Source organism: Colobus angolensis, unplaced genomic scaffold (assembly GCF_000951035.1).
Source record: "Colobus angolensis palliatus isolate OR3802 unplaced genomic scaffold, Cang.pa_1.0 Scaffold28, whole genome shotgun sequence".
NCBI lineage: Eukaryota > Metazoa > Chordata > Mammalia > Primates > Cercopithecidae > Colobus > Colobus angolensis.
In genome coordinates, this window is record NW_012116043.1 from 4,778,173 (window position 1) to 4,788,392 (window position 10,220).

The window sequence follows — 10,220 nt, forward strand, 5'->3', positions numbered from 1 at the left end:
AAAAAAAAAAAAATATATATATATATATATATGCATGCAATTTATCTGGAACATTGAGCCTTCAATCCCACATGCAGGACTTTTAAGTTCCCTTAACCAGCACCCAGAGAGTATCCTTTCCAGTTTGCTAGTATCTACTCTTCAAAGTTTACCTATTTCAGTTAGCATTTGAATTTACAACTTTTTTTCTGTAGTCTTTTTGGTGCATTAGTACATGACAGAAGTGATATTTCCATGTTTGTGGAGCTTAAACAGATAATACATAGAATAATAGATATTCTTGACCTCCTATTAAAAAGAGAATAATAGATTTTGTGGGTTTTTTGTTTTTATGTTTTTTTTGTTTTTTGAGACGGAGTCTCGCTGTGTTGCCCAGGCTGGAGTGCAGTGGCACAATGTCGGCTCACTGCAACCTCCGCCTCCCGGGTTCACCCCATTCTCCTGCCTCAGCCTCCTGAGAATAATAGATATTCTTGACCTCCTATTCCTCCAACAAGATGGCATTACACTAAACACATGCATATGCTTGGGTATTTGTGGGAAATGCGTTTGAAGAATCAGACTACATCTCAATGGCCATTTCATTTATTAGGTAGTTGTTTAATTTTTGTGTGAACTTCTTGTTCATTACGCTTAATATTATGCCTCATTTGGAATCTGCTGTGAAGCTATATAGCGTGGTTTCTTCTGGACATAACTTTATAAATTCTTGTTACGAATTACAGGTTTGATCATTCCGGCAAATTGTGTGTCTCCTCTTGTAAATCTCCTATCAACTTCAGACCAGTCTCAACAGCTTGCGGTCCAACAGAAACAGCTATGGCAACAGCATCACCCTCAGAGCATCACCAACTTGAGCAACGCATAAAGAACAGACAGGTTTCAACATGGATGGATCTGAAATGCTGTTGAAGCATATCATTTGCATAAAAATCAGGGACAGTTTCCAAAGAATTATATATTTTTTTCAGTTGTGCTCTCTCTAGTTAGTTTTTTTGGAAGTAAGGACAAACCTGGAATAGATAGCAAAACTGAAAATCAGCAGTGCTGATGGTGGTACATATGTCTTTCCTTTTGCTTCTCCCCTGGTACTTCCCATCTGCTTTTACTTTGGGTGAGCAGAGCGGGATGTGTGCGTGCGTGTGTGTCAGTCTGTTTGTGAGTGTGTTAAAGGCTACAGACCACAGTTGGTTTAAAATGCTTGGAACTTCCCAAACTGGCTTTACTTTATGTTTATACAGTGCTCAGGGTTAACGCAGTACATCCATGCCATTGCTGTGGGAGGTATCCCCGGATGCATGTGTTTTGAGTCTGTAAATATAGAAAATATATATTGGTTTCTTTTTCCAGCTTAATAGGTTTATTAAAGCATGAAATGAAAGGTTGCATATCATGCATTCAGGTTATTTTCTAATTTTTGTTCTGACAGTGCATGTCTTTGAAAGCATGCGTAAACAAGATTAACACAGAAGTCGAGTAACAGAGAGAAACATTTGTTAGATGTACAGCATTGGTTATTGCATTTTTATAGTGTTTATACCTGGTTATTGCTTCAAATCCTGCAGACCCCTCCTGCCCCTTCTCCCTGCCCTAGTTTCTGGTCAAGGTAATGAGTACATACATTTTTCTGTGATAAAACTCTTAAAAGTTAATTTTAATGTATTAATAGTATTCCTAATGTGTGCTGCAGAAATGGCTATAAGCCTCTTAAATTTACATTTTCAACTTAAAGGTAGTTTTAGAAAGAAGTACAAATTGGCTTTCATCTTGCAAACAATCGTTTTTTACTTAATTAGCTTAATTTGCTTTATCACTCATAAAAAGGAAACCATACTTGAGTTGTAGACAATGAGGAAACACTTGAGGCTTCTGCTGTCTGTTTTTTTGTTACTGTTATTGTTGTTACTCAGTAACTTGAATATTGTTTAATGTGTTGTAAGACATTGTAGAGTTGATCTCAAGCTGTTAAAAATGGTAATGTACAAATGTGAATAGACACTTATCTATAAAATATGGGTAAGTTTTGTTTCGCCTATAATAGATGTTTATAAAAACAAGTGAGGGGACAGTTGGTCTTTTTATTTCCTTTTCTTTCTTTTTCTTTTTTTTTTTTTTTTTTTTTTTGCTTACACAGGTTGCACTATTGAAAAATCGAGATTGTATAAACCTGGTAAAAAGCTGCAAGATGCCAAAATCTTGTAGATGTCAAATAAAAAGTTATTATACTAACAAGAAGTGGACTCTTGTTTAGGCCCTCACTGGTGACCTTCAGAAGTAGTCTGTGACGGGGACTCAGCAGAACTTGTGTGTTGCCTCAGCATTCCAGGTAGCCTTATAGTTTGGCTTAAAACTTATCCCTAAAATTTGAGATGGCGTTGAGGGAAGGGGTGTAATGATAGTACTTCTGAGTGTTTTTTAAGTTGAATTGTTTGCTGTGTTAACTTTTTAAACTTCCTGCAGAATTGGGTGAGATGTGTGTTAAAACTGACAAACCTGGCTGAAAGCTTAGGGCGTTCATCCTCTTGTGTCTCCTTTAGCCTGAGTTTGGTTATGTCAAGCTTACCGTAAGTTTTCTTAGGATTTATTTATTCTTGGTGCCTAAAAGAATAAATTGAAAGTACTTTCTGTTCTTTGGCACATTTTGCCCAGTGGATGCAACTTCTATCCTCAGTCCAGTTCATATATCTCAGGCAGTGATCCATTTTATATCAGCCAGTTTTCCTTGTTAGGGCCACTAGACCCGGCTGGCAGCCAAGAGCAGCTGTCCCCACCTTCAGCAGAACTTCTCAGCTCATGTGTGTGTTTTTAAAGCAGTAGTCCGCTTCCATCAGCAATGGAAGTGTCCCCCACTCCAGCAGAGGTGCAGTCGCTGGACCTGAGGAAGGGAAGCATTACAAACCCTCCAGTGAGACAGAATGGCAGAGTTGGGAAGGATCTTCTCTCACAGGCTGTTGACCCAACTCCTCTTTCTGTGTGTGAGGGCATCTTAGTTTTTTATGGCGTTTTCAAAGCAGCATATGAGGGTTCTTAGCATGCAGCTAATTGACAACCCCCACGGCCCATGATGTAATGTTTGCTCTGGACTAGCCATCTTGATACATAGGAGTGTATGTATATTAGGTTCTTTGTAGAACAGCTTTTTTTTGTTGTTTTTTTCATTTAAAAGGCCTCTCTGAAAGCCCTCTCAAAACGGACCTCAAAAAGGCAACCAGTGTTGAATGGATGGGAGCTGGGGCGATGCATGCCCAGGGTGGTCATGGTGTGTGCAGCACCCAGAGAGTTGCACCCACCCCTTCTTCAGGTGGATATCCGACCTTTACACTGTGGTCTTAAAAAAGTCAGCAAGTTCGGTTTGGCTGCCCTGTGAAACTTCAGCATTCAAGGTCCTCTTCTGTTAAAACCCAACTCTTGGCTGGGCGCGGTGGCTCACGTCTGTAATCCCAGCACCTGGGGAGGCTGAGACTGGCAGGTCACTTGAGGCTAGGAGTTCGAGACCAGCCTGGCCAACATGGCAAAACCCCATCTCTGTCAATAAATACAAAAAAATTAGCCGCTAACTTCTGTAAAATAGGTCCATTCATTGCAGGATCTAAGTGTCACACCTGACTTCAGAGGCCTTGTTTAATTAACCCCATGTCCTCTTTGCCTCTGCAATGCCTTTTTCTTCTTTTTAGCAATATGGCTCTGAGCACAAAGATTTGATTGGAAATCATGTTCGGGTTTTCAGAGTTTACAGTGTCGGTTGTACTGAAAACCACTTCCAGAGTCTAAAGCAGCTCAGATGTTATCTCTGGGGAAATTAGTGTTCCCCTAATTTAGCAACCTACATACCACAAGGTCTCTATCTGTAGTTACTGGGATTATCCAGATACACTATCAATGATACAAATTCATAGATGTATTAATGCATTTCTTTAAACATGACTTGATTAAGAAGCAGATATGTTAAGCAGTTTTCCTGCTGCTAAATTGCAGTTAGACACTTCAATATCTTCTCTTTACATGTGTATATAAATTAGTAAGAACCTGCATTCAAAGCAATGTAGTAGTGTGTGTATGTATCTATATATATTTATTCTAACTCAGCACTTCAGAAGCCTTTTTGAGTTACAATATTTTAGTTTGCTTCATCTGTATTACCAAGCTCCAGAGGAATATGATATTTTACAGGCACAATTTTCTGGCTGTAGCCCCTCCGGCATTCATTTGCTGGCCTCCATGGGATGCTGTTAGAACAACTGTTAGCCAGCAAGAGAAGAAAGGGTACCAGGACAGCATTTACAGTTGTAGAATGGGAGCCTTCCTCCCTCTCCCCTCCGCTTTCATTTTAGCATGAGAGAAAAAAAACAATAGATTGGAAATGATTGTTGCATCTCACTTCGTGAAAGTAGGGGCGTAAGTTCCCTCTGGATCCTTTTCTTGACAAGCAGTCAAGAGTTTGGTCCCCATACACATGTCCCTGTGTGATACTTGGTAGTTTCTGAGAATGGTGCTACATAAGCGTTGCTATTAGGCTGGGATCCTATTAATGAACGTTTGGTTAGTTCAGGCTTCCCAGTGGCAAAGGCAGACACCGTGGAGATGGACATATACTGACTCCCTCCTTTGTGGCTTCGGTCTCCCTGGCTACCACCACACCTGTGCGTACTGCGCTTGGCTCACTTTGCTGCAGAAACAACGAGCGTTTCATGTCAGCTGCAGCTGAGAGCAAAAACTGTAGAAAAAACGTCTCATTGGATGCCAGTTGTCTGATACCAATGCAGTGTCTTTTAAGTGACAGAAACATACCTAAATACCTGCAACTCAAGCTCGCTAGCATTTTTTTTTTTGAGTACTTGAGATAAAATCCAAAACCCACCCTCTAATTTTATGCTGTATTTATATATATGTACATAAATGTATATGTATAGAAATGTCGAGTTCTTCTGGATTCTGAATGTAAATAATTCTTGTAAATTGGGACTCCGCCCACCTGTTTCTCCCTTTTCCCTCTTCCCTTCAGCTCTATTTATTCTTTTCTTGACTTTCCCATATGGGGCATCTTACGATTTTTTTTGTTTTTTGTTTTTCATTTAGAAAAGTATGGAAAACTTTTCATTTAGAAAAGTATTTGTTCCTGTATTTTAGAATTCAGTGTTGCATCTTTGCTGTGGAATTCCTGTTTTGTGTTCACGTTTTTTACTATGTCTTACTGTGTTTTGCATTTTGATTGTGTGCAATGCATCGTACTGGGGGATGTATTGAGTGCCATTTCTGATACTGACGTGGTATGACTGCTCATGCTCATTTATGTTGTTCTTTGGAAGCTGTGGTGAGCCTGATGTTTTCACATTTTAAAAAATGCTTCCTGAGACTTCTTTAAGCTCCTCTAACTTCTTCAGTGCATTTGGGATCAAACTTAGCTCTTAGATCAGCAAACCTGACTTGCTCCTACTTTTGCAGTTTTTCAGGCCTTACCATATTTCTTATCTCTGGCTTCCCACCTGATAGGAAAATCTTGCAGATTTGAAACAGTGGTTTCTGGCCTGCTGCTGCAGCAAATTCCCTATGTTTATTTAAGAAGTTGGGCCTATACTTTTAGCCTACAAATAACGAGTGATACTTGCAATGAACACAGGTAGCCTGCTGCTGTTTATAACCTGTTGAGGATATTTATAGCAGGCAGGAGGCAGACCTAGTGTGTTATTGACAGGTGACTTTAGAGAATGTACATCGGCGGGGCGTGGTGGCTCACGCCTGTAATCCCAGCACTTTGGGAGGCTGACGAGGGTGAAGCAAGAGGTCAGGAGATCGAGACCATCCTGGCTAACATGGTGAAACCCTGTCTCTACTAAAAATACAAAAAAAAATGAGCCGGGCGTGGTGGCGGGCACCTGTAGTCCCAGCTACTCGGGAGGCTGAGGCAGGAGAATGGCGTGAACCCGGGAGTCAGAATTTGCAGTAAGCCAAGATGGCACCACTGCACTCTAGCCTTGGGCCTTGGGCAAAAAAAGTGAAACCCTTTCTCAAAAAAAAAAAAAAAGAATGTACATTAAGGAACAATTGTCCTCCAAAAGAGAGCCAAGCAACTGCTGTGGAGCCTCCTAGGCTGACTCTGCTGGAGGGTGAGAGAGGCAGGTGCCCATTGCAGCACTGGCCCCTAGGGTCCCCTGAGCGGTTGTGCTCTCCACCCTTGTATCGGTGAGTGGATCTTGACTGCATCAGCCATAAGCCTAGAAGCAGAGCTGGATCGAGGTGTTTTTAATAATTGGAGTTGGGAAGACCCGAATGGCTCATGAAAATGGTGTTCGGCACCCGGGAGGCAGACGTTGGGTATTTGTTCACAATTTTGCACCTGTAAGAGCATGTTCCTTTATAGCTTTCAGGAAGGATTGCCGTGAGCGTCTTTGGGGCCTTTCATTCATGTACAAGTTTCATTCATTACTATTCAACTTGGTAGACTTGGTGAAAATGTAAAAGCATTCCGTATTTGGATCAGTCTTGGGAACTAAATTTGTCGTGAATTGGGGCCTGTCACAGATTGCCTCCAGTGTGCATCCACCACTCAGACCCTCCTTGCTCAGTCTCCCTCTGGAGCCCATGGAGAAGCTGTGCTGTGGTTGACAGTGCGGCCATCTGGGCTGCAGCAACGTGGCAGTCCAGCAAGACTGCCCTTCAGTGCAGGGCTAAGCTAGGAAAAGAAGCAGCCCAAAAAAGCAGGTTCTTTTTGGTACTTGTAATTCAGGCGTCCTCCAGAGTGAAGGCCACTCTGCAGGCCCCTGGTGAGAACCTGCCTGGCTTTTCCACTGTGGGCCCCTAACCAGTACCCTGCCCTTGCGGCCCATTTGTGCCTGGGCAGATGTTTCTGGCCAGCAGACACTGAAGGCCTTTTTGCTCTGACTATTTATGGCACTGAAGAGGATAAAGAAGCTTGAGCCCTCTTTCTGACTCCCACTTTATGGACAGAGAGAGCTTTTTTTCTACATAGCACATCGCAGTCTCACCATCATTGGAAAAATATCCTGTTCATGGTTTATACTGAATTTGCAAACTACTGATAGGAGTTTTCAATAACCACTTGTATCTTCCATCATCCATGAGAGGTGGGAAGAGGTACACTGTATCTCTGCAATAAAACTTTTGCCAGGTTCTACCTCCTCTGAGCAAAGGATACTTTTCTATGTAGGCATAGATCGTTCTCCTTTCCTAATCTGACATGGTGCATCTGGAGACAACGTCTGATGGAATCCAAAGACAACTTGAAACAAAGGCGGATGTCAGCTCTTGGTTTGTTTTCATTTCGTTCTCTTTTTGAAATCTCCCTTTTGTTATCGCTCCTGTTGTAGCGTGTCCATCAGTGTGTGAAGGGTACGCCCTGTTCTAACGATACTGCATTGCTGCATCCAGCCTTTCGTGGGAGCGCAGTACCAAGTGTCCAGAATTGATTATCCTGACCACTTTTGATATGTAACTGAAAAATTTGGTCTCAGCAATAAAAATGTACTGGCTCTGTTTTAGCAAGGTTTACTCTTGCAAGTAAAAACGATCAACCGTGAAGCGTAACAAATTCTGTATTTAGTTTCTTTTGTTGTTGTGGTTTTTGTTTTGTTTTTTGTTTTTGTAAGATTCTCAATAAATTAAATACGAGTCACTGGTTGTGCTTCCTTTGGGCGCTGTCTTCACAGATCTCATGAACATCTTCATAGTGTCTTTATAAAGTGTAAGTGCTGTCACCATGCCTTTGCAGATGGCACAAGCACTGAGTCAGGGAGCCAACCAGGGTGGGGTGGTGCCCAGCCCAGGTGCAGTGTGTGGGCCCGGAGTGGGCTGCTGTCTCGGAGTGGGCTGCTGTCTCGGACTGCTGCGGAAGGTGGTGGGAGGGAGAAAGGGCTGGGATGCCAGTGGGAATCTGAGCAGCGTTTAGTGCATGGCTTGTCTGGGAGTTTTTCTGTGATGTTTGAAATACTTGGGAGAAGGATACTCAGTTTTTAGCTTGAAATGCATAAGGGTATTCAATCAAATTTGTAAATAGCGTTAATGGTTAGGGGAGATTTAACCTCCCGAATATATGAGATAATTGAGCATTACTTGAGGAACAAGTCAAAAGGAGGGAGTGTTTTAATTAAAATTTGACTCAGTATTTTTGAGTTTGAAAACTGAAATAGGCTTTTAAATGTATAACCTTAATAGATTGGGTATTGGCCAGGCACAGTGACTCACACGTGTAATTCCAGCACTTTGGGAGGCCGAGGCGGGCTGATCACTCGAGGTCCGGAGTTCGAGACCAGCCTGGCCAACGTGGTGAAACCTCGTCTCTTCTGAAAGTTAGCTGGCGAGGTGGCAGACGCCTGTAATCCCAGCTACCTGGGAGGCTGAGGCAGGAGAAACTTGAACCTGGGAGGCAGAGGTGGCAGTGAGCTGAGATTGCGCCATTGCATTCCAGCCTGGGCAACGATAGCAAAACTCCATCTCAAAAAATAAAAAATAAATTGGGTATTGAATTTGTTTTGGGGGGAGGGGTTTTTTTTTTGTTTTTGTTTGTGTTTTGTTTTGAGAGAGTTCAAGCGATTCTCCTGCCTCAGCCTCCCGAGTAGCTGGGATTACAGGCACGCGCCACCATGCCTGGCTAATTTTTGTATTTTTAGTAGAAATGGGGTTTCACCATGTTGGCCAGGCTGGTCTCAAACTCCTGACCTCAGGTGATCCGCCTGCCTCGGCCTCCCAAAGTGCTGGGATTACAGGCGTGAGCCACCGCGCTTGGCTGTTTTTTGTTTTTGTTTTTGAGACAAGAGTCTCACTCTTGCCCAGGCTGGAGTGCTATGGTGTAATCTCGGCTCACTGCAACCTCTGTCTCCCAAGTTCAAGGGATTCTCCTGCCTCAGCCTCTCAAGTATCTGGGATTACAGGCGCCCGCCACCACACCCAGCTAATTTTTGTATTTTTAGTGGAGGTGGGGTTTCGCCATGTTGGCCAGGCTGATGTGGAACTGTTGGCCTCAAGTGATCCACCTGCCTTGGCCCTCCTAAGTGCTGGGATTACATGTGTGAGCCAATGCACCCTGCTGGGTATTAATTTGAATAAGAAATAATGGCCGCTTGTGGTGTCTAATGCCTGTAATCCCAGCACTTTGGGAGGCCAAGGTGGGTGGATCACTTGAGGCCAGGAGTTTGAGACCAACCTGGCCAACACAGCGAAAAACCGTGCTTCTACAAAAAATATTAAAAAATCAGCTGGGCACGGTGCCATGTGCCTGTAGTCCCAGCTACTTGGGAAGCTGCGGGACAGGATTGACTGAGTCGGGGAGGTGGAGGCTACGGTGAACCATGATTGCACCACTGCACTCCAGCCTGCGTGACAGTAAGACCCTGTCTTAGAGGGTAAAAGATGAAAGCGATCTTTGGATTGTGCCTCCGCCAGCCCCCTTGTGTTTTTTCTGTTAAAATTCCAGGCTGCTTTGACCTTCCTTCCCCTCAGGGTTTTGTTCTCCCTCAATCTCGTTTTTGCTTCACCCTGGGTTGACCTGGCCCTGTTGACATTTGAGCCAAGTCATTCTTTGCTGTGGAGGGATCCTGGGCACTGGTGGATGTTGAGCAGCATCCCTGGCCTCCAGCCGCAGATGCCAGGAGCACACATCCCCACATTTGTAACAAGCCAAAATCTCTCCAGACATTGGCAAATGTCCCCTGGGGGGCAAAATCAATCCTGGTTGAGAATCACTGCTCTAGGCAAATTAGTCATAGAGGAGAAAGCTGGTTGTGTGTGTGTGTACATGTGCATGTGTGCTTTTTACATAGAACAAGTCTTACGAACAAAGGGCACCACCCCCGAGATACAGAAAATACAAATGTTAACTGGCTGGGGGTTTGGAGTATGTACAATACAATTTCCATAAGTATGAATATTTATCAGCTAGTCATTTGAGAGCATGATGTAAAGAAGCCATCTGTGGAGGCCTTTGTGAGAGAGAAGAGGCTAAAAGAAATGTGCAGAATGTTTATTTTTAGAGTCCAATTCTCAGTAAGTTGGCTCCGTCCTCTAAAGCTGCCCACTCTGGGTGGTAAGTGCCTTACTGGGTTGACAGGGGCAAGGGACACACTATTGGGTCCGAATCATCTTTTTTTTTTTTTTTGAGACGGAGTTTCGCTCTTGTCGCCCAGGCTGGAGTGCGGTGGCGCCATCTCGGCTCACTGCAACCTCCGCCTCCCAGGTTCAAGCGATTCTCCTGCCTCAGCTTCCCAAGT

At 43.4% G+C, this 10,220-nt stretch overlaps 1 protein-coding gene across 1 annotated transcript in view; it reads left to right on the forward strand.

Annotated features, from left to right (window-relative positions):
• Positions 1-7,630, forward strand: part of SBNO1 (strawberry notch homolog 1 (Drosophila)) — a 100,875-nt gene extending 93,245 nt beyond the window's left edge. The window contains exon 28 of the mRNA XM_011948584.1: positions 726-7,630. Within this exon, the coding sequence (XP_011803974.1) occupies positions 726-868 (143 nt within the window). The 3' untranslated portion in view covers positions 869-7,630. The remainder of the gene's footprint in view (positions 1-725) is intronic.
• Positions 7,631-10,220: the final 2,590 nt, after the last annotated feature.